General features: G+C 36.5%; 1 protein-coding gene and 1 non-coding gene across 4 annotated transcripts in view; both read right to left on the reverse strand.

Annotated features, from left to right (window-relative positions):
• AP1G1 (adaptor related protein complex 1 subunit gamma 1) overlaps window positions 1–25,352 on the reverse strand; it is an 85,734-nt gene that overhangs the window by 12,347 nt on the left and 48,035 nt on the right. For all 3 annotated transcript variants that reach the window (XM_059667508.1, XM_059667509.1, XM_059667507.1), the window contains 16 exons: window positions 23,209–23,350; window positions 21,095–21,191; window positions 19,340–19,416; window positions 15,752–15,847; window positions 15,036–15,116; window positions 14,731–14,829; window positions 12,829–12,884; window positions 11,426–11,539; window positions 8,535–8,675; window positions 7,773–7,827; window positions 3,620–3,742; window positions 3,343–3,432; window positions 2,586–2,713; window positions 1,396–1,500; window positions 594–735; window positions 282–408 (listed from right to left, as the gene is read on the reverse strand). In XM_059667508.1, coding sequence (XP_059523491.1) covers window positions 282–408; window positions 594–735; window positions 1,396–1,500; window positions 2,586–2,713; window positions 3,343–3,432; window positions 3,620–3,742; window positions 7,773–7,827; window positions 8,535–8,675; window positions 11,426–11,539; window positions 12,829–12,884; window positions 14,731–14,829; window positions 15,036–15,116; window positions 15,752–15,847; window positions 19,340–19,416; window positions 21,095–21,191; window positions 23,209–23,350 — 1,673 coding nt within the window. The remainder of the gene's footprint in view (window positions 1–281; window positions 409–593; window positions 736–1,395; window positions 1,501–2,585; window positions 2,714–3,342; window positions 3,433–3,619; window positions 3,743–7,772; window positions 7,828–8,534; window positions 8,676–11,425; window positions 11,540–12,828; window positions 12,885–14,730; window positions 14,830–15,035; window positions 15,117–15,751; window positions 15,848–19,339; window positions 19,417–21,094; window positions 21,192–23,208; window positions 23,351–25,352) is intronic.
• LOC132217703 (small nucleolar RNA SNORD71) lies at window positions 11,052–11,137 on the reverse strand. The gene has a single exon (XR_009448971.1). It is a non-coding gene; the product is annotated as a small nucleolar RNA SNORD71 (small nucleolar RNA).

Raw genomic sequence — 25,352 nt, forward strand, 5'->3', positions numbered from 1 at the left:
GAATCTGTAACTCAAAAATGGGAAAATATGTTTAAAACTCTAGACTTTTTGACACGTTATCATTTTGCTTTTTCATGTAACACTGGGAAAACAAGAAAGTAAGAACAAAAACAAAACATTAAGACTTCATAATAAATGAGTTAAGGACTCAATAATCTTGCTTCTGGCTTAACTTCGCCCATCTTCAACTGATTGATGTGCTAGAAAGTCCATGTTCAGCGTAGTTTTTCCCCAAACCCTTATCCCTATCTCAGCATTAAATAATTCCACTCAGGCCTCACCTGTAAGGTTGATGTCTCCCAGCAAATCAAGAAGCTCGCCACCAGCAGAAGCTGGTTTGCTTGTAGGTACAGTTGGAATAACAGGTGTTATGTCATTTCCTCCCAACAAATCCAATAAATCATTGGCCTAAACAAGAAAATAATATCTCAATTTATTAATCATTTGCCTAGTCTACTTCTAATGCAAAGCTCTTTCAACACTTAAAAATGAAAGAATCATCAGTCAATCTAGGAACACTGAAGGGAATCAGCTAAGAGATCACAAGGAACTATTGATCATCAGTGTCCCCAGATAAGCCAGTAAAAAGCTACCTGGCTGGTAGGCTGTGGCCCAGAGGGTGGTGGTTTAGTCTCTAGCGGAGCTGGTTCTGTCTCTCCATTTGTCTGCACAATCTCCGTAGGACCATTTGTGGTCACTTTTTCCATGACAGGCATTCTCTCAAGCAGGGCAGACCTGAAAAAAATATCTGAAGTGGTTAAATTCCAGGCAGTTAATCTAGATTCCCTACCCAAAACAATCACTGTAACTACATTGGGGCCAAACATGAAAAGCCATCTCCCCTCCCCATGCAACACATACATTAAAATAGAAGGTGGATTATATCAATACATGACCTAAATTCCTGGCTGGATTGAGGGCAGGCAAGAAACCTTGAATGGACAAACTATCCACCTAAATCCCAAGAAGTTGAGATTTCACAGTGGTAGATAAGTTGGAATGAAATCAAGGTAAATCAGTAGATATTAACAGGTTCCAATTAAGATACTGTATGACAGAAGGGGGCGGTGACACCAAAATGTTCTTAGTAATATCAGATGAGATTCTTTAGAGAAAAATACAGCTCTCACTTCTTAAACCAAATAAAATGGAAAATGAAGCTAAATTTCTGTATCAAAAGAAAGGGGAGACAAGGAATGAAAGACCAGTTAACTTCTTTCTTTAGAGATTAGGCAGAATAGGAAATGAACAAAACAGAAGTAGTCAAGCAATTAGAACTGAACAGGGTAGTGAAGTCCAGTTAATAAGACATGAGGGATGAGTCTCCTTTACAGATTATGACAAATAGTTTGGGATGCTAAGAGGCACATGCATTGCTTAGTTTCTTTTACTTACCTCATATGGTCATATTTCTTAAAAAGTGCATTATATTCTACTGCCCTCTGCTGGAGTTCCACATCAATGCTGCTTCCATAGATGGAAACCACTTTCTTTATTCGGCTTTGGGATAAAATGACAAATGAATTCAAATACCCAAAAGAAAGTTCATAGACAAACAGAAAGAATAATGTTTAAACCAGAGTTTTCTGGTTAAAATTTTGAAATACCTTTTCTTAATTTACATAATCTTTCAAAAACAAAACATCTTTCCTTCATCTTCATTCATCCAACATATACACAACATATACTGAAGTGAAAACCGTCACAATCCAAGTTCTTCAGAAGAACTCATAAAAAACCACACTGGCTTCCTTACTTATCCAGTGACCGGGCGTTCCACAGAATCAACAACAAAAGCAAGAAAAGTGACCCCTACACCCAAAAAGTCTCAAAAGAAAGTCTCTCACACAATCTCTTGGATCAACAAATGCCCAGAATTTGAATTCCTTTTGGGTGGGGATGGGGTGAAGAGGTTATAGTTTTTCAGAAATAGCCTAGATGTCTCATCCCATCTGTCTGATACCCTTTTGTAACTTGCCTTTTAGGGGGAAGGAAAGCCTTTGTTTATAGCTGTGCTAACACTGAGGCCACAGCTAGCACCTTGTTTTGTATTCTGGGCTAAAACTAATTAAAAACAGTGCTACTCTTAAAAAACAAAAAACATATACATATATACCTCAACACCACCATCATCTCTCTCCCTCTCCCTTCCTCTCTGAAATCAATAAAAATATTTTTTTTAAAAACTAAAAAACAAAACAAAATAGTAAACAGAATTTAAAGACTTGAACACCACAACCCTATGATTTTCTTACTATCCAGACATCTCAAAATATTATAAAACAGAACCTTTATATGGGGAAATAACTTCTCAATTTGATATCAAGTCACAGTTAAAAATGAAAATGGACATTACAAATCTGATTTTAAAAACATCACAAGCTCAAAATAATCTACAATGGGGTGTGCACAGTATAGATGAAATAAGGATTAACCACAAAATGATGATTGTCATTGTGGTGTAATAGGTATATGCAATTCATTTTATTATTCTCTCTACTTTTGCCTTTGGTTGAAATTTTCCATAATAAAATGTTTTTCAAGATTCCAAACAATCTGTACATCCTATTTTTCTCCATACTCACTTTACAGTACAGGTGAATCGAGTAGAAAGCTTCATAATGGCAGTGAGGGCATAACCTCGAGTCACAGAGACGGACATATTAGAGATTAAGACACTTTCTAAAATATCCAACACTTCATCTTCTGTTACCTGAAGAGAAGAGAAAAAGAAAGACAATGTACAATGAAATGTAAAAGTAAATATCTAAATTTGATATCAAGTCACAGGATGCCACCAGAAAGACAATCCTACCATCACTACCAAAGCTTCTAACACAATCTGTTCTTTGCCAGGATAACTGTCCAAACTGATCCATCAACCAGAAGCAGGTGAAAGGTATGTTTAAAAAAAAAAGTGGAAAATACCCATTGGGGGCTGAGAGGCATATTTAGCTGCAAGAGGCAGAAGTAGAGGAAGGGAAAAAAGTTACATAGAGTTCAAGTACTGTTGCCACAACTACTCCTAAAAGCCAGTCCTTTAATGAGCAAATGGAAATATGGCTATAGGTCTCATTTCTTCTTGTTTAAATCAACCAGAGAGTAAGAGAAACAATATAATTCCCTCTGACAAAGTGGGGAGTGGATCCCAAGGTGGTTTTTAAAGTCTCAAAATGGCTCAATAAGTTCCACTTCAAAAACTGACAGGTTTCCCAATATAATTCCGGTATTATTTCTTTAAAGGGTTTTTAAGAAATCAACCACAACTCCTCACTAAACACGGCCCACTTATGACCGAAATCACTCTTTCCCCCATCTCTGACCAAGAGGAATAAGGGTTACCTGAATAGGCTCTTCCTCTTCACATTGGCCAGATATGAGAAGATCTCCATATTCACCTATACACCATGCAGCTACTTGTACCAAAGGTTGCTGTCAAAACAAAGTCACTGTTTGTCAAAGATTTTAATCCTGACAAAGAGTAATGCAAATCATAGGTCATCTCATCATAAACGTCAAAACTGAGATACATCTAAGTGTTAGTAATAAGAGCAAACAAGAAAAATAAAGTGTAATTTCCTCCCAAAGCAGAAAAAAAAAAGGCAAATGAAGTACTTACTTGAGAATAATCACCAAGAATTGCTTTGTATAAGCGCTGGACAGTATAGGCATGCATCTCCACACTATTGGTTATTAACTGGATCAAGTTGGGGACTGCATCATCACGAACATAACTTCCTGCCTAAAAGGAAATGCAGACAGTTACCCCTAGAAACACACAATGATGATAAACGTCAGCTATTATTATCGCTGTTAAAAGGAGACTACTAAAAAAAACAAACCCTTCAAAGATAAAGTTGATTCCAATTCTCGGGTTCATAAGCAGCTCAAACTTCAAAGTCTTATTTAAATGAATATTCCAATTTTTTTAATTTTATAAAAAAATAAAATCCCTCTTTGTCCAAAGTAAAAGAAAAAATATAAAGACTTAAAAATTTCAAGAAGTTACTAGCTACATAAAGAATAGGTAAATTTTACATAGTAGCCTTCATTGTTATAATTCAGTTCCTTTTTGATACTGGTACGTTAGCCTCTGAGCCTATATCAAATACAGTAAAAAATAAATCCATGAAGAGTTTTTTTAAAAATTTCAAGAAGACCTTTTCTACACAAAGCAGATAAGGTACAGGGGTGGACAAAAGTAGGTAAATTATAAGCCATAATTACCTAAAAGATAAATCATAAGCAAGGATACAAAATAATAATAAGACAAATAATAAAAATAAATACAATAATTAATAAATAATATAAGAATAAACTCTCTGTTTTGTGTGCTCAGAACTGTAAACCTACGTTTGCCCACCCCATTTGGTATTTCAAAATTTAAGAAGTACATTCACTGGGAACTGAGTTACAACAAACTCTCCCATCCCACAACTCCCCCAAAAATGTTAAAATTATATGGACTAGCTAAAGTAGTCATGTTATATTGGAGGATGGCAAGAGAAGTGTACACGAATAGCTCAAATGGGGCATATTAAGAGTAACTTTTATAAAACCTGAGTTTATTTAAAACCCTGCACTGTTCTTTTAAGACTAGAATTTATAAATATTACAGAACTAACCATTAGTCCCAGGATTAGGAATTATTCTGTACTTTATTATCCACCCTTTTTTATTAGTTGGAGTTTTTAATAGTATCTCTGGAAGTCTGAGATACTGTTTGAATCTATGGAACAAAGTAAAGCTATTTAACCTATGAGGACCTAAATCTTGGCCTTGTCCAGGCATTATGACAGCCAGGCTCACAAGACATACAACTGTGCCTAATATCAAGCGATCTTCATCAATCTCCAATTACTGGACAGAAGAGCGGATATGATTTTCAACACTGAGCCAAGCCAAACCATATGTTGTTGTAAAGCACAAAAGAAAAGGCGGAAAAAATTCTCAAGTGATTGAGATACCCCACTTGTATTTTAAGAAATACAAAAACAGCCCTAATCGGTTTGGCTCAGTAGATAGAGCATCGGCCTGCCGGGAGCCGGTCCATCCTTGCTGTTTCAAGGGACCTGGCATATATGGCATACAGTTCTTAATATGTTTGCTCACCTTCTTGGTGCTGTGTTTTAACCAAGGTCACCTCTCCGAGAAAGGTTGAATCCCCAGGTGGGGATTTTCCCCTGAAGTTAGGGAGGGAATAAAACCCCTCAACTAAGTGCCAGGCGGGTAATTAATCCCTTTAACTATGAACAATCATGCTTAAACTACATAATCTTTTCTCCTTGGAATGGAGATAAGAAACGCCCTAACCTTTGTAATAGAGATTGATAGGATTGAATCAACTGGTATAAATACAGTTGTAACAAGACAGAAACACACAGAACTTAGAACACAGAACTCAGGAGACAGAATTCAGAAGACAGAACTCAGAACACAGGGCTTGGAAGACAGGACCAAGAGAGACAGAGCCTAGGCACAGAACCTACACAGAAAGTTCTCTAGAGACAGAAGAACTTCACTGGAGAGAGCATGCCGGAGGATCCTGGACAGGGACTGGCCTCGGAGCCTGGAGGCAGAGCCTGGCAAGAGATCAACTGAACACTGTCTCCATGCCCTTCCTTCTTCGCCAACTCCATCCACACCTTTGGGGACCCCTGGACCCGCTGGGGTTGGACTCCGGCATCGGCCTGCGGACTGAAGGGTCCCAGGTTCGATTCTGGTCAAGGGCATGTACCTTGGTTGTGGGCACATCCCAGTAGGTGGTGTGCAGGAGGCAGCTGATCAATGTTTCTCTCTCATCGATGTTTCTAACGCTCTCTCCCTCTCCCTTCCTCTCTGTAAAAAATCAATAAAATATATTTTTTTTAAAAAGAAATACAAAAACAGGAGAAGTTTGGGAAAATGGTGAAAAAGAAAAGGTGAAAAGCTAAAAAGCAGAAAATTTGTGGTATAACTTAAATATTTGCATTCTTATGGGAGAAAACAGGGTGTTTGAAATAAAAGGATGCATCAACAGGATATAATTGACACTTATAGACTAATTCATCCAACAACAGCAGAATACAATTTCTCAAGTTCACATGCAACCTTCACCAAGACAGACTACATTGTGAGCCATAAAAAATACCTTAAATTTAAAAGGATAGAAATCATATAAAATTACACTAGAAAGCAGTAACACCAAGATAGCTGAGAAATCTCCAAATAGTTTGAGATTAAACAACATGGTACTAAATAACACATGGGTCAAAGAAAACATCGGAAAAATTAAAAACACCAGATATCTCTCATGAACATAGATGAAAATATCCTTTAAAGATATTAGCAAATCAAATACAATAATGTATAGAAAGAATTATATACCATAATCAGTGGGATTTATGGTTCAACAACCATAAACTGATTATAATAATCCCACACATCAACAAGCTAAAGAAAAATCATATGATCATAATAAGAGAATATAGGTCAATAGGAAAAATGAAAGGTAGGAGCATTTTTTAAAATGGTTTTTTTTAAAAAAATATATTGTATTGATTTTTTACAGAGAGGAAGGGAGAGAGATAGAGAGTTAGAAACACTGATGAGAAACATCGATCAGCTGCCTCCTGCACTCCCCCCACCAGGGATGTGCCCGCAACCAAGGCACACGCCCCTGACCGGAATCGAACCTGGGACCCTTCAGTCCGTAGGCTACAGGCCGATGCTCTATCCACTGAGCCAAACCAGCCAGGGCTTAAAATGGTTTTGAGTTCTGATAAACATTTTTCTTAAACTAATCAAATTTGTGAATGTTTACCTTCATGGTATCTACCTCTGGTAACATAATTTACACACAGATAGTTATATTTCCTTTATATACCACTACACTTTCTTTCTTTCTTTTTTTTTTTTTTTTTTTAATATATTTTATTGATTTTTTACAGAGTGGAAGGAAGAGAGATAGAGAGCCAGAAACATCAACGAGAGAGAAAAAGAAACATCGATCAGCTGCCTCCTGCACATCTCCCACTGGGGATGTGCCCGCAACCAAGGTACATGCCCTTGACCGGAATCGAACCTGGGACCTTTCAGTCTGCAGGTCGACGCTCCATCCACTGAGCCAAACCGGTTCCGGCAATGCCACTACACTTTCATTTTTACTCTGACATCTCTAATCCCTATTAATTGAACAATAGAAAATCTCCAAAATTCTGGACAACAAAGAAAAAATACCTTATAAAACTGTAATCTTAAATCCAGAACAAATGTAGTCATTCAAAACCTTCCAATGGCTTCCTAACACATTCACAATAAAACCCAAACTCCTGTGAGGCCCCAAATAATCTCGCTCTGTGTTAATGTCACCAATCTCTACCTTCACTTACCTTCTTGCTCTCCAAGCAGGCCAAGCTTATTGCTACCTAATGTCTTTGCAACCCCTGCTGTTCTCTCAGATTAGTATACTCCTTTCCCAAATCTTTGCATGGCTAATTTCACTAAGTTCTCTACTCAAACATTAGCTCCTCTGAGTGACCTGCCCTGAATACTCCACCTAAAATACTTGGCCCATTGCCCCATACTCCATCCTCCTCGGCCATCATCATAGTCCGTCATGCTATTTTAGTGTTTCTTGTAGCATTTTCCCTTGCCTGACAGTATAGTACATATTTCCCCATGAATTTCCTATCTCCCCCACTAGAATGTAAGCTTCATGAGCATAAGGGCTTTCTCTGCCTTAATCAGCACATTCAGCAGTTAGTATATGTTGACTTAAAAAAGCTACTTACCGTTGTCAGAACACGCATAATTGTGTCTATATGCCACCGTTTGGAAGGTGCATACCTAAAAAAATAATGGCACCAGGTGAAGAAATTGGAACCTGTAAATTATACTGTGCTCAGTGACTTTCAAAAATCCTGCCTATTATCATAAGTGATTATATTTAGGGACATTTCACCTTCAAATCTAGCAGCAATATCCATTTCCCAGGGTGATGAAATGGCACACTGTCAAACTCAGATGGTCTACATAGTATTGCAATAGGAGTTGCTGAGCTAAGAAAAGAGACTGTCTGAGAAAAACAAAGTCAGATCAAGAGAGGATAGAGAAGAAAGAAAAGGGACTGTTCCCAGACCCAGACAACACCAGGACTAGGAACTTAGTCCCTTAAATTCACAGTGGAAAGTATAGAAATAACCATACAACCAAAATCTTTAGGTACTTCTTCCTAAAAGTTTTACACTCAACCACAATTCAGATGCTGAAACATCTATATCCTCATAAAGAGGGCATCATGGATGAGAGGTTAAAGAACAGATTATAGGAGGATTATAAATCCCAGGTTTTATAAAAGAGGGATTTTTGGAGGGGGGAGGGGTCTTGGTATACTTAAATGCTGGCTATCATGGCCTCCTCAAAGCTAATTTCTAATTGGGAGCTTGAAATAAATGTTACATGTTTTAAACATGTTTACAACATTCTCATCTTTTAAAAATGCTTTTTAAAATTCCAAGCATCTTTTACTAATGAAGGTAAAAATCAAATCTTACTTTTCTGCAGCAAGAAAGATTCCAGATGCACAGTCTGCTTTAAATTCTGGCTCACAGGAATCCAGAAAATAAAGTAACTCCTTCATCATGCCTCGGATATTATTCCCATTTACCAGGGCAAAACTCAATTCCATTGCACGCCTTGCAGGGGAGAAATTACAAAACAAAACAAAAAAGAAACCAGTTATAGTTACTGTGGGAATGAAACAAAGACCCAGGGGTTTTCTCTCCGAACACCAAGCACTGGCGGATGTGCTCATGTTCTTGCATGATCCTGTGATCCAATCTTTGCACACAAAATAACAAAAGTTATCAAAGTTAGTTTTTCTATTTTGAATCTTCGTCCAACACTTTCTTCAACACTAAGAGAGACACAACTGATCAAAAATGTAGTTTGGGTTCAATATTCTATTCTATAAAGCTGAAATTTAGAATACTTAAAAGGCTCAAAAAGAGTCAACAAAATTATTACCCAAATATATCTCTCTGCATTTATTCCTTAAAAATGTAATATATAAAGTCATCATACTCTTTTATTACACTCACTTCTGTCCAAAGATGATGTAACACAGTTATATCAAGGTATGTGGGAAATTTTCATAAACACAAACCTTGAGGGCATTACACTAAGTGCAGTAAGTCAGACCGAGAAAGATAAATACTGCAGGATATCGCTTAAATGTGGAAGCAAAAAACACACAGAAATAGAGACTAGAACAGTATTTACCAGGGCCAAGGGGGTGGGGAGTAGAAGAGATGTTGGTCATCTTACAACTTCCAGTTATAAGATGATTAAGTTCTAGGGATCTAATTGTACAGCAGAGTGGTTAAAGTTAGTAACACTGTATTATATACCTGAAATCTGCTAAGAGAATAGATCTTAAATGTTCTTACCACACACAAAATATACAGTAATTATGTAATACTAGAGGCCCAGTGCACAGATATTGGCACCAGTGGGGTCTCTTGGCTTGGCCTGCAGAAATCGGGCCAAAACCGGCTCTCCGATATCCCCTGAGGGGTCCTGGATTTCGAGAGGGTGCAGGCCAGATTGAGGGACCCCACCGGTGCACAATCAGGGCCATGAAGGGACCAGGGAAGGGCTCCAGGGCATGTCTGGCCCATCTCGCCCAGTCCCCATCGGCCGGACCTCAGCAGCAAGCTAACCTACTGGTTGGAGCATCTGCTCCCTGGTGGTCAGTGAGCATCAGAGCAATTGGTGGAATGGTTGAACGAATGAATGGTCGGATACTTAGCATACTAGGCTTTTATTATATAGGATGATGCAGTGTGTTAGCTAATGCTATGATGATAACTGTTTTGCAATATATGACTGTGTTAAATCAATGCATTGCACACCTTAAATTTACAGAATGTTTTATGTCAATTATATCTCAATAAAGCTGGGGGGAAAAACTGAAAGAGAGAATGAGGACCATAAAAAGGAAAAAAGGGCATGTGCTATGAGGGCAAATAAAAGTTTTTATAACTGCCTATCAAATTTGCTAACCAAGGCAAAATGGAAATGTTTAACATAAAAGTTATAAGGTTACTATATTTGGTCAATAACATCAAACATGGTATATAGATTGACTTTCAAAAATATTCATTTACTAAGTAGAAAGTACTGTCATCTTAACTAATTTATGAGCAATAAAAAAAATCAATCCTTATAGAAATACAGTAACAGATAATTCTCATATAATGCTTAGATATTTTATTTATATTAATCCAGTTAATCCTGCATAATCCTAGGAAATGGGTTCTATTGTATGGGAATTTTACATATGGGACAACTGAAGCACTAAAAGGTTAAGTAACTAGACCACATCTATTACGGGCAGAGGCAGGATTCAAAATAAGGCAGTCTGGTAGTCAAGGAGATACAGATTTTACTTTTGAAATGCACAGGCCAGTAACAAGCTAGAGAAAAACAAAACAAAATAGGAGTCAGAAGGCCTGATTTCTATTCCCAGGTCTGCCTCTGTATAAGCGGTACAGTTTAGAGTAAGTCATTTGATTCCTTTGGGGACTGTATTTTCACTAATCTGTTAATTGAGAATAGAAGTAATTGCCTAGTCTCACTGGCTTGCTCAGAGAACTGAGAGGGTGTTCATAGATTGTTTACTTTGCAAGGCACTATGTGAAAGTTGTTATAGCTGAGTCAAGATCTTATCTTTAAATTGTCCAAGCATTTAGTACGTGTTCTCCACAAACAAAAGGAACTGAATAGCAATAAATGATTGTTAAAAAAAAAAAAGTTTGTTATGTGAATGGTTTCAGAGATCATTTCAAATCTAATTTGTTCTGGATTTGAACATACAACCACAACTAAGCTAGGTTTTACAAACATCTATAATCCTTCTAAGAGGAGAACCAGTAGAGCTACTCCATGGAGAAAAAAATGTAAGCCGTTAGAAAGTGCTATCTACCTGCTTCCGAACATCATTCCTAGATGCACTGTTCTAAAAAACACAGCTGCCTCTAGTATCTTGGGGCATAAGTACTGTGAGAAAAAGTGTGCTGTCAGCAACTTGAGTTTCAGCATCGTGATAAAACACTTAGCCGATGGATCACTCTGTATTTTCATCCTCCAACACACCAAAACACAGTACTTCTGTTAAGTAACCTTTTGCCAAGCTTATCTCTTTATTGGTTTTATTTATCAAAGAACCAAGGACAACTTCATTGTGCACTGAAGTCTTCCTTTTTGGCCTCCTTCACTGACCTAACCCCTTCTCCCTGCCAATCCTTTCTAAAAAAGGATTTACTCTGCAGAAAATTCATCTATGAAAATGAGGACAATACATAAAGGTCAACATTCTCACTTCCAAAACTATTACAAAGTTAGCAGGTGGGGTGGAGGCAAAAAACTATCAATAATCTGTTACCGTTTTATTGAGACATCCAAATCTTTTAGACAGTCCACAATGGTGCTTCTGTGCCTCTGCACTGCATTATGATCTGTCTGCACAGTCTTCAACAAGGATGTCAGAGCTACATATCTGCATGAAACAAAGTTGCAGAAGAACAGAATTAAAATGTAAAATTCAGGGTGGTTTTTTTCTGCCTAAAATAATGACAAAAAATGTCTAAAGACTAAGGGAAAGCACATATTTTAAACATTTAAAAGAAAGACAATAACTATAATGGTAACATTTTAAAGGCATAGAAGACACATTAAGGTAATGACAACCAGAAGAAGCCTTGGATTTAGAATATTTGCATTCATGGTCAAGTCTAAAAGTGATTGACTCAATTATTTCAAGTTCTTCCAAACAGTACAACAAAATAAGCATATAGTATGCCTTTTCGGGCCTTAACCCCAAAATGCAAAAGGAAATTATTTGAATTTTACCATTTGTATTTACTCTGCTTTTGAGACTCGTACCAAATTTTGAGTATAACATCCTAGTATTAAAAATTATTCTGGAAGGAGGAGATAATTCAGGATACCACAATAATTATTTCCACATTTTTTTCAAGCTTAACATGGTAAGAAAAATTTTTTTCTCCTGATTAAAAGAGGGGAAAAGGCAAACTACAAATAAAAGATAGTACTAATAAATTCATCTACTTTAAGTCGTCAGCCTGGCCAGTGTGGCTCAGTTGGTTGGGTGTTGTCCTGTGTACCAAAAGATTGCTGGCTCAATTCCCAGTCAGGGCACATGCTCAGGTTGCATCCCCGGAAGGGGGCATGCAGGAGACAGCTGACCAATGTTTCACTCTCACATTGATGTTGCTCTCTCTCCCTCTCCTTTCCTCTCTCTAAAAATCAATTTAAAAATCTTAAAAACAAAACAAAACAAAAAAAAAACACCACACAAACTAAATGGAATGGCCAAACACATTCCATATTGGGTCAGTAAACTACAGGCTACCTGCAAATATCCAGCCCTCTGCTGTCTGGTTTTGTAAATAAATTTTTATCAGAACAGCAACATTCATCATTTATATGATCTATGACTGTTTTCATGCCAACAGGCAGAGCTAGGTAATTGCCACAGAGACCGAAGGCCCACAGAGCCTAAAAGATTGACCATGTGGTCCTTCACAGAAAAAGGTAATGACTCCTGATTTATAGTATAAAGAGATATGTAAAAATTAAACCAGAGGCAAATCCTCAAATTCTTTACAAAACAGTAGTTTTAAGACTAGACTAAAACAGAAATCCTGAGTTTCCTCAGCTGAAGTTCTAGATAAGTCACTTAATACATGTGTGATCTTGAGCAAAGTTACTCTTGAAAACAGACTTTATAATAACAAAATATAAGACATTTTTCAATTGCTTTACCTAATATTCTTGTCATTGTTCAATAAGAAACGACCCAGGATATTTATGGCTAGGACCTAAAGAAAAATAGCATAGGTTAAAAATCTAGAAAACTTAAAGATTTCTATTGTTTAAGGATCACTTCTGGCCCCTGTTGAGTGAAACTATTCATAGGCGGTAGTTGGTATTTTATGGCCTGGAAAGACCAGAAAGTTCAGAAGATAAATGATGGTGTTTGTTGCACAACAATGTGAATGTACTTCATGCCACTGAACTACAGACTTAAAAATTGTTAAAATGGTAAATTTTATGCTATATTCTAGCATTATCTTTTTTTAATGAAGATGATCTCTATACATGAATATGGACTAGTTTCAATATAACATTAAGTGAAAAAAGTAAAGTGCAGAACGATATACATAATATGCTACCATTTTGTTTGAAAGGTGGGAAGAGGAAAAGAACTAACCTAAGTTATTTTGGTTAATGTAATCTAAGAAGAACTATACACAAATATTGTATTATAGTAAGTTTATTTCTTATAAGACTATGGACAAGTTATTCTTATATTAATAAATGATTGAAAGAATGAATAAAATCATGAGGGAAAATTCTTCCTTACAGAAGAATTCCAATTATTTAATGAGGACAAAATGAGGGAAAACAGGAAAGTATCATTAGATTCACCACCCTAACAACTGCTGCAGACAAGATCTTCTGACGAATAAAATTGATAGGCAAAAGTCTGAGGAGAACAAGATATCTGCATAATCTTAAAGCATCTCCCCCAAAATATTACAAAGGGAAAACTAACTTTACAGTGGAGAGACACAGCAGACACCACCTTAACCAATGATCAAGTTAATATCACCAGTAGCGAGACAAATAGAAATAGCATGTACCTCCTGATATGATATTAAGAAAGGCACATCACTTCTATGATAGTCTTGCCAAAAAAACATAACCTCAATCTGATTATGATAAAGTATCAGAGAGAGCCAAATTGGAGGATGTTCTAAAAAGTAACTGATCAGCCCAGCCAGCGTAGCTCAGTAGTTGAGCATTGACCTATGAACCAGGAGGTCAGGGTTCGATTCCCAGTCAGGGCACAAGCCTGGGTTGCAGGCTCAATCCCCAGTGGGGGGCATGCAAGAGGCAGCCGATCAATGATTCTCTCTTATCACTGATGTTTCTACCTCTCTCTCCCTGTCCCTTCCTCCCTGAAATCAATAAAAATATAGTTTAAAAATAAAAATAAAAAGTGATCAGTGCTCTTCAAAGTGTCAAAGTCATGAAAGAAAAGGAGAGATAGAGGAACTGTCACAGACTGGCGGAGACTAAGGAGCTGTGACAATGAAATGCAAAGTGGAATCATAGATTAGCTCCTGGAACAGGAAAAGGACATTAGTAAGAAAATTGGTACAATCTAAATAAAGTCTATAATTTAGTTAATGGCATGGTACCGATATTAATTTCTTAGTTTTGATAACTACATATAGTTATGCAAGATGTTACAGTACAGAAAGCTAAGTGAAGGGTGTACAGAAACTCAACTGTTTCTGTAAGACTAAATTATTTCAAGTAAAAAGATTTTAAAAGTGGGGAAGAGAAGAAATACACATATACAAACACATTTAAATAAAAACATCTCTGAAAAAATACATTATAAAATGGTAACAGTACTTCCCACTAGAATTTAGAGTCAACACGTGAAAGCTACAGGCAGATGTTTTCTTCCCTACATATCTTCTGTAATGTTTGAATTGTTTTACTTTATGTGTTTATTTTTATATAAAAGCAAATATTTAAGACATTCTTTCCAAAAGTTAATTTTCAAATGGAATTCATTTCCAAAGTGCTAAATCCAAATCAATTATTCTAAATGAAATGTTTAGGGAGAAGAAAATATTTTAAAAGACTTACTCGCAGTCCACTCTCTGACTTAATATCCATGATAGTCAAAACCGTTTCATAAAGAATAGCATTTCCTACATTTTTACTAGTCTCTGTATTAGTGGCAACCTGGAAAGACACAGAGGGCAGTACACAATGATAAAACAATGCTTCCAAAAAATATCCAGAAGTAACAAGAGACATTTTGTGATTGATTATAGTCACCAATGAGGAAACACAAATAAAAACTGCTCCCTATAAACACAATCATTCCACTCCCTGCTAGACTAAGATGAACATTTAATATAAATATAATGCAAGTTTGGTCTACTCACCTGTGCTAATATATCATTCATAGCTTCACTTGAGTCATCATCATTTCGTCCTAAAATTCTTAATAACCGTAAAATTCGTACCTAATGTGCAAAACATGAGAAATGTCAACTAATTATGTCTGGAACAAAGGAACTTTTTGCTTGGTATGAAATTCAAGTATCTTAAATTAAGTCTAAGATCTCCTTAGAAATGGTCAAAATTCAAACAGAAGAATTTTAAACATTATCTCTAGAGACATGACATGTGTTTCTGTGTCTTAATGAAGTTATTAGACAACCACACACTGTGCCACTTCACAGCTAAAGGATGCCACCACCTGCAGAACTGCATTACAGGCTTACCATGGAGACACTGAGGTTCAGTTCCAGACCACAGCAATAAAGTGAGTATTGCAATAAAGTGAGTGGTAGCCTTTTTGCTAGTGGAGGGTCCTATTTTCAATTTGTAAAAAATAAAATGCAACATCTGCAAAGTGCAATAAAGCAAAGCACAATAAAACAAGTATGCCTGTATACTGATAAGTCTCTATGTAGTACATAATTTTGATTATTACAACTATAATTTCATTCTATTAATCTAATAAAATACAGACTTGTGTAACTATTCATTTATTAACTATCAAATTTCTTCCTGACACAAACTTAAAAGGGAGGAAATGCTCTATTCAAAGCTATTAAACTCAAACCATATATTCAAAGCTTTCTTTCAAGCTCACCTGCAAAAAGGGGTCACTGATACCAGAAACATCATGTTCTGGTGAATATCCGGACATGATGAGGTTCTTTAGAATACGAACTAATTGGGGCACAAGCTGCAGGGAAGAAAGATGCATCAAAAAACAGTGAACATCAAAGACTTTCTCATGAATAGGCAGGTAATTTGGCTTACAAAAAGGGTACAAGGGTCTGAGTCCAAGCAAATTCTATTGATACAATATACTAGTATATTGTTAGTGTTGGTTAAATACAACTTAGGAGGCTCTAGCCAGTTTGGCTCAGTAGATAGACCGTCGGCCTGCGGACTGAAGGGTCCCAGGTTCGATTCCAGTCAAGGGCACATGCCTGGGTTGCGGGCTCAGTCCCCAGTAGGAGGCGTGCAGGAGGCAGCCAATCAATGATTCTCTCTCATCATTGATGTTTCTATCCCTCTCCCTTCCTCTCTGAAATCAATAAAATTTTATATATATATATATATATATACACATACATACATATATGTGTGTGTGTGTGTATATGTGTGTATATATATATGTATATATATGTGTGTGTGTGTGTGTGTATTTTATATATCTTAGGAGTATTTTTACCAAGAACAATTTAAATTCAAATAAAATTAGACTTTTTAACTCCAGAGTTATATATGCAAAGATACTACAATAACAGCCAGTCAGAAAGCCTATGGGAACTAAGTAAAACAGATGCCTATGAAGCATATTGCATTTCTACTTCTATAGATTGACATACTTAGGTGTGGCACAAACATGCTCAGTTTTTATCCGTTCACAACATTTGGATATAGTGCTCGCTTCACATATACAAACATCTGAATATAAAATGGTATCATATCCCAAATACTGGTGACCTTATTAAAATTATAGTTTTAAAACATACTACCTCAAATTGAGGGGAAAAAAATTTTCTCCTCTTGAGATAGGACTAGTTATGTCTTTTTCCAACTAACAACAGAGAATACAAAAGCCTCCAATATTGACCAAGTGTTCAACATTGACCACACAAAAAATTGTATCTTTTACCTTAAGATGATGCCAAAACCATGAATAATTTCCTTTCCCTATTCTCAACTCATATGACACCATTTTCAGTAAAATTTAATTTCAGCACCTAATTATACAGACTGATCTGTCACCTGTTTTCTTGTCTAATCTTACTAAGGAAACTCTACATTCCTTATGGTCAAAATTCCCTTCTTGTCCTTCCTATACTTTGTTCATTTAGTCATAACACAAGAAGAGGCAATTTTATTACCAAGCTGAACTTAAATATGCTTTAGATGTTATTATTCATTTTGTTCTGTTGATCAATCATTTAATGTTAAAACCCTAATCCAAAATGTTTGCCACAATAAGAACTTTTCCAGTCTCCAACTAAAAACTCAATTTAGCTACACAAACAACTCTAAATACCTAAAAATTAACAAGTGTCCACAGTGAACTGAATCACCTTTCTTTCTGAGGCAATCAGAACAGCCCCAACTTTGCTACATATAATTATTTTTTCTCATTGTATTTGGACTCTGTCTCCTCCCTACTCCCCAACTCTAAAAGGGAATCAAGATCAAAACAAAAGTCAAGAATGCCCAAGGTATACACTCAAAACATTTTCACAATCCTAAGACCACTTCTAAATATAAGAGAGCTGTGCACATTTAAATAAGTTTGGCCATAACACTTTAGAATTAAGTGATTAATAAAGGTACCCACACAAAAATCTAATTTGGATGACTTCAAAATTAAAACAAATCTAAGCCACGGAGAGAAGCCACATTAAATCTGTCAACTGTGGGCAGATTTATATTAGAGGTAAAAGTAATTTTATACACTGTTTTAAAATTAACGTAATAAAATCAGGATTATCTAGTTAACAAGCTCTGTACAAAAAGTCTCGCCTTGCATACTTTCCAATGGCCTACTTTTTTGTACTACATGTAACCCTAATTATTTTTTAATCTGGTTTAAATCTTGAAGTCCTTTCTCCTTGTTTTATTCACTGCCAAAAGGCCAGTACACCACATCAGATCACCCTGGGACAAAAGCACAAATGCCTAAATGTTCAGCATAGTAATTCTTGGAACCCAGCTTTATTATTCAGACAAAAACACAAGTTGCTAAAACTGATGACAGGACAAACAAAAAGTAAGATGACAAAGGGAAAGGCTGCAGCCATGAAAATCAGTTGATGCCCACCTGCTCCACCTCAAAAATCCTTTTTATATTCCAACACTTCTAGAAAAGATAAGTGCAGGTAAGGGGGAAGTAAAAGCTCTAAGTCTGAAGTGAAAGCTCAGAAGTACACATGAAGCTTTTTAAAGTCTGAGGTTACCCACATATGGTTCTAAAATATCTACTTCAAAAAGAAGTAGTGTTTGTGTCAAGGCTCCAAACTGATCTGGAATTGCCATCACCAAAACCACTGGGAAACTGCTCAAGGTTTCTCAAGCAAAGATAAAGAAAGGAAAGGCAGAGAAGGAGGCTTACAATGCAGGAAAGGCTACAACTGAAATCCAAGGCTGACTTTGGAATCGAGTTTAAGTGACAAGACAAAAAACTGGACTAGGGAGTTAGCCAAAAATGCTAGAACAAATAACTCACAGTGTTAAGCATAGCTTCAGCATTAGTATGTTTTTAAGAGCCACATATGTGGATGGATACACAAAAGCTACTAAGAACCTAATGCCAGCATGCACCATCTAAAAGAGGGTTAATTCTTACCTTTTCATTCTAACATACAGCAGGATTCCAAACAGACAACAGGAACAAAACATACAAAGCAAGCATTAGGGACAAATACGGGTCTCATACTATTTTACAATAATTTAATCAAGACATAAACATCTAAGGGGATGAAAAAGCAAAAAAAAAATAAAATAAATAAAGAACTGCTATTAGAACCTCATCAGATCTAAAGTACAAAGTAAGCCCCACTTATGGAGTGGTCAGCGCCCTAATTTAAAAAAAAAAAAAAAAAGTAAATGCATGTAACTCAAAGAACAGTCTTTCTCTGAGTCCTCCTTACTACTGCCTTCTAAAAGTAAGTGGAGAAAACAAAAATTTCCACTTTAGAATGCTGTAAGAAAAGGAGGAAAAGAGAATTAACAAAGCTAGAGACTTCCATCACCGAAGTCAACAGCCTAAAATGAACAGTGGGGGACCCTGTATTCAGTAAAAGTTAATGTCAGTCTGCAGTTTTCACCTTAAAAAAAAAAAAAATGAAATCACCTGCCTAAAAGTAATAAATAAACCACACAAACACATTCCTGTTTATAATCTGACCACAGGTTACATTTTCTGACTTTAATGTGAAAACAGCAGATAAAGCACATGAGAAATTGGTGTGTCTGCCGACAATGAGTGAAGACTTCTATTATAAAAGGTAAAAAACATTGTACTATTGCCCAGTTCTTATATGCCTAAACCTGGCTTCCAGCCCTAAACACAGGGGGCTGGTTAAGTCTTTTATCCAGCTCCATAGCTGCCTTTCAAAAGAAAATTTGTAAGTGAGAACATCATGTACTTTTCAGGAAAGTCTTTTTCAGAAAAGACTTAAGCATATCGAATGGCACCTACCTTTCTGAAATGTGCAAGCATGTCTGGGCTTCGCTCACACATTTCTGTGAGGAGGACTACAGATGTGTGAAGGACACCTGAAAGAAAAGAGCAAATGAAAACTAAAAATGAGGCTGTATTTATTAGTCAACTTTGTAGAACAGGACTTTGAGATCTGAAGGTCACTTTCAAAAGGATAGTTGCTACTTTTATTTTCTAATCTTCCAAAGAATCTAAGCATTAAGGTGAATACAAAGGAAGTATTTAATAGATGCTTAATAGTTAAGTCAGTCAAATTATAATATTTTAAACAATTATCTGACCAAAATAATTGCTTTCTAAAATATGACAACCAGTCCTGCCCTAACTGGTTTGGCTCAGTGGATAGAGCGTTGGCCTGCGGACTGAAGGGTCCCAGGTTCGATTCCGGCCAAGGGCATGTGTGTTGGTTGCGGGCACATCCCCAGTGGGAGGTGAGCAAGAGGCAGTTGATCGATGTTTCTCTCTCATCAATGTTTCTGACTCTATCCCTCTCCCTTCCTCTCTGTGAAAAATCAATAAAATATTTTAAAAAATAAAAATAAAAATAAAAATAAGACAACCAATCCAGACAGCCAGCGTGGCTCACGGTTTGAGTGTCGACCTATGAACCAGAAGGTCACAGCTCAATTCCAGTCAGGGCACATGCCCAGGTTGCGGGCTCGATCCCCAGTGTGGGGCATGCAGGAGGCAGCTGATCAATGATTTTCTTTCATTGTTGATGTCTCTCTCTCTCTCTCTCTCCCCCCCCCCTCCTTCCTCCATGAAATTAATAAAAATATATTTTAAAAATTAAATAAAAAAGACAACCAGTACATGTGTCTCTCCATCTGAGAATACACATAAAGACATGCTCACAGTCAATATAAGCTAGGTATCATCTGCTCCATACTTAATATGCTCTTAGCTGAGTTCTGATAGACAATTCAAGAAGCAAACATTTTAATGAGAAGTTAAATTTCCAGATAAAATAAATCAGAACTTCAAGGTACAGTCATTGTGGATGACAAAATGAACTTCCTTGCTCCAGAATGAGTGAAAAGAATCACACAATAGTTTCCACTAATAATAAGTGCCCTAAACATTCATTTGTTCAACAAATATTTTTTGAGCCTTCTAGTTTTAGGATTGAATTAATCAAATTAAATACACCCTACCATTTTTTTCTCTTTGCATTCAGGACACATGCATTTTCTTTACTCAAAACTTGCTTCACTGGCTTCCAAATAACAATAAAATGTTTGGGAAAGAATAGTTACATATTAATTCCTCTTAACTTTTATATAAACATATCTGAGTACGCATTACAAATTCCTGTTACAAGTATCCTAAAAGGATTTTCACAAATCTTATACTCTTACCACAAAGCAATAAAGAAATAGTTTTTTTCTCTAATATAAAATAGCCAGGAAATCAAAGAATTTTACACATGAAAATTGAGGGTAGGATCATTTGTATATTACAATGAATATTAGTAACTTAATACAGTACTTTTAGTATAGTAAAAGAGTACCAGAAATGAAAAACAAATTTACTATGAAGAAATTAATCTCTAATTGTAAAACTAGGAAATGAGAGTGGAAGAGAGATTGGGCTGATCAGCCCTTCCTGGAAAAGTGTCCAGCACAGCAGAAAGGCAACTCCACTGCACTGAGACAGAAGGCCAACACTGCCCAAAGCCTTTCCTCTCTCCCCTTCTCCATCAGTACTTTACCAAATGCACCCAAATCACATTACCATGGTTCTTTTCATTCAGTAAGTTTTTTGTTGCTGGTAAAAACATCTCCATAAGTTCAGGAACCTTCCTGATGACATGAACAGCACACAGTGCTGCCTATAAAAAAAATTAAAAAGACAAAAGATTTATTTCAATTAAGATAGGGCAACCAATCTTATAAAAAACAACGACAAAAAAAAAACCCTTATCAACTAGTTCACCTACTAGAAAAATAAAGAAGAAAAAAGGTATCAGATTTATTAACAGGTTAGGGCTTTCTAATTTATATGTACTATTGCATCAATGAGAACTTCTAGCTCACCTGTCCCTCTATTCATATATTGCAAAATAAGTAGAAAAAACTTTCTAAACTAGACCATGGTTAACATGAATTTACCAAGCAAGTTAAACGTAACTTATGTGGACTTTCAAAGTAAAAAATAAAGTCTTCCATCTATGATAATCATTCCTGAGTAAGATGAGCAAACAAGCATTTTATAAAAACATCATGCAACTGAAAGATATATACTGCAGATTCTTGAAATCTGCTGTTACTTCTTATAATACCTGTATCTTCCTCAAGTCACTCTCTCCTGACTGACATCAAGAAAATCATTTGAAGATATTTAGCTAATCTCTCCTGCAGAAAAGATGGTCATGGCTTGCTCACTGGAATGAAAGGTACTTTCAGAGACTGATTTTGGTTACCCTATAAACTAACCATATTTGTTGAAGTAGAATACTATATAAGTTTAGATGTATTAACAAGAATAGGTTTTAACTAATTCTTCCCATGAGAAAAAAGATTCCCCCCCCCCCCAATTTGCAGGAATGTACTATTTAAGGAAATAATGTACTTTCTGAACAAGAGCAGCCCACACATTCTTTAAGAGAAAGGACTGGATTTAGTTTGCAGCCATCGTTAACAGTGTATGATCCTGGAAAACAGTTCAGGCCAGCCGTGGGCAAACTACAGCCCGCGGGCCGGATCCGGCCCGTTTGAAATGAATAAAATTATTGAAAAAAAAGACCGTACCCTTTTATGTAATGATGTTTACTTTGAATTTATATTAGTTGACACAAACACTCCATCCATGCTTTTGTTCCAGCCCTCCAGTCCAGTTTAAGAACCCATTGTGGCCCTCGAGTCAAAAAGTTTGCCCACCCCTGGTTTAGGCCTTTCAACACCTCTGCCTCACACCATTAATATAGAAAGGCACAGTAGTGTGTCTTCACTTCTTGGAGTTCTACATTTTATAACCTTTATTTATGAAGGTTTTAGGGTTCGAACACAAAAAGTAACAATAAAATGTTTACATCAAAGCGGAGAGCATTGTGATCCATTACTACTCCATTTAGACATACCAATTTTAGAAAGTGTGTTCTTTATCATTCCCTAATAATTATCTAGGTCCCAATGGAAGTGCACTTCCACAGATTGAAAGGCACTAGGACAAAGGCATGGGCACTAATTATTAGGATGGAAGTAAATTTATAAATATTGATTCATTATCACTTTAATACTGTTTAGAATCAGGTAATTTAGGAAACAAATATGCCATCTAGGATATCCAGTTACGGTTGGTTTATAAATCATTTCCCTGAAAAAGAGGAATTAAAAGAACTGCTGAAACCGATTTGGCTCAGTGGATAGAGCATCGGCCTGCGGACTGAAGGGTCCCAGGTTCGATTCCGGTCAAGGGCATATACCTGGGTTGCGGGCATATCCCCAGTAGGAGATGTGCAGGGGGCAGCTGATCGATGTTTCTCTCTCATCGATGTTTCTAACTCTTTATCTCTCTCCCTTCCTCTCTGTAAAAAATCAATAATATATATATATATATATATATATATATATATATATATATATATATATATAAAAGAATTAAAGTGTTCACAATCACTTATCAACTGGAGAGTTAAGCAGTAACAAAAAAAACCCTCCAAAATCAATAAAAAATAGATTTTGATTTATAAACACCTGATTCATATATAATCATTTAAAATACATCTATTGCACAGAGAAAGACATGTTACATATTAACATCAGAGGTTTCAAAATGAATAATCTGCTTTCTCATTTCCATAATACTCCCCAACATTAACACAGACATTTGGTTTTATTAACAGTTACCTTTTTTCTTAAGTAAGAGTTGGAGGTTTTCAGGAGTTTCTCTACCTCTCCTGCAAGATCTCTGCACATTTCTGAGGAGCCCATACAGCCGAGGGTACAAAGTGCTAGCCCCTGTACATACTGCGTGCTATGATTAAGATCACTGCAAAAGAAAGAAAAAGGTAGAATTGAACGTGTTGTGTCTGGTGCTCCCCATGAAGCAGCTTGAGACTAGCCCTGGCCAATGTGGCTCAGTGATTAGAACGTCGGCCCTCATACCAAAGGGTCTCAGGTTCCAGTCCCGGTCAAGGGCACGTATCTGGGTTGCAGGTTCACTCCCTGCCCCCTTTGGGGTGTATGCGGGAGGCAACCAATCAATGTGTGATGTCTCTCTCACATCAATGTTTCTCTCTCTCTTCCCCTCCCTCCCTTCTACACTCTCTGAAAAAGCAATGGAAAAAATATCCTCAGGTGGGAATTAACAACAAAAAGAAGCTTCGCAATCTAAAGAGGTAGCTCTGAATAATTCATAATTTCTCCAATAAGGAAAATGATTAATAGGGTTATATCTTGGGAAAAACATTTATTCTAACTTTATTACAAATTACCAATACTGCAGCCCTAGTCGGTTTGGCTCAGTGGATGAGCACTGACCTGCGGGCCAAAGAGTCCTGGGTTCGATTCTGGTCTGTACCTTGGTTGCTCAGGTTCCTCCCCAGCCCAGGCCCTGGTCGGGGATCTTGCAGGAGGCAACCAATCGATGTGTTTCTCTAACATAGATTTTTCTCTCTGTCTTTCCCTCTCCCAACTCTCCCTGAAAATCAATGTAAAAATATCCTCAGGTGAGGATTAACAACAACAACAACAACAACAACAACAACAAATTACCAACACTGCAAACTGACTGATAGTCCCTCCTATAGGCTTACAACTTGATGTTTCCAAATACCAAAGCAACAAAAATTAGACATTATCTCTTGGATATTAAAGGCAACCCACTTCAGAAAACTCAGCAACCCACTGACAATAAAAACTGGTAATGATAGAAATATGAAGCACAACTGTATCTTTGAAAGATGTTTAATACGCTCTACAACTAACAAAAATAGTTCAATATATATTAACCAAAACCTTTCCTCCCCAAAAAAGTCAGAAAACACAGGTAAGCCTACCACTTATGAGCAACAGCTGATGATATTTGTTACCAATAACTGAGTTTGGAAAATTTGTATTACCACTGTGAAGTTGACTTGTCTATCTACCAGTACCTTCACTAGGTGAACCAACTTTTTTCCAAATGCCTTAGGCATGATTAAAAATACCAAACTTTATTGATAGGTTTCAGATTTTACATTATAACTAACCCTTAAGAAACTACCACTTGTGTAGTTTTGGTAGAGTATAAAAGACTATCCATAGTTATTTGCAAGATTATTAAAGCCATCTTCCTTTTTCTAACTACATTATCTGTAAAAGGCTGAATCTTCATATACTTCAATTAAAACATAGCACAAGAGCCCTTGGCTCAGCGGATAAAGCATCGGCCCGCCGACTGAAGGATCGCAGGTTCAATTCCAGTCAAGGGCACATACCTGGTTTGCAGGTTTGATCCCCAGCCCCAACTAGGGCACATGCAGGAGGCAACCAATCGATGTGTTTCTACCATTGATGTTTCTCTCTGTCTCTCCCTTTCCCTTCCACTCTCTAAAAACACACACACACACACACACACACACACACACAAAAAAAAAAAAAAAACATGGAAAAAATATTCTCGGGTGAGAACAAAAACAAAAAACATACAAGAAATTGAAAACAGGAGCATCTATTAGGCCAGATACTACAGAGATTTTTAAAAAACGTAAAATAATGCCATTCTTCTCAGTGAATTGTTTTTGTTATGAAAAATATTTGGTTTTTATTTTAAAATATTGTTTATTTTAACACGTAATGGGTTCATAACTGGTCATTTTAAATAAACTAATAAATGGTTTCAGTCTTTACTGAAGAACAAAGGAAGGAAAAGAAGGCCAAACTGCTCTTTCCACCAATTTGAATACTTTAAGTTAAAATTACTGGTGAAATGAAGCTTACTAACCATGGCTTTACCATTTAAGCTTCCAGTTGCTAAGAATATTGTTGACTTTTCATTCACTTTACAATAA

Source organism: Myotis daubentonii, chromosome 15, assembly GCF_963259705.1.
Source record: "Myotis daubentonii chromosome 15, mMyoDau2.1, whole genome shotgun sequence".
NCBI lineage: Eukaryota > Metazoa > Chordata > Mammalia > Chiroptera > Vespertilionidae > Myotis > Myotis daubentonii.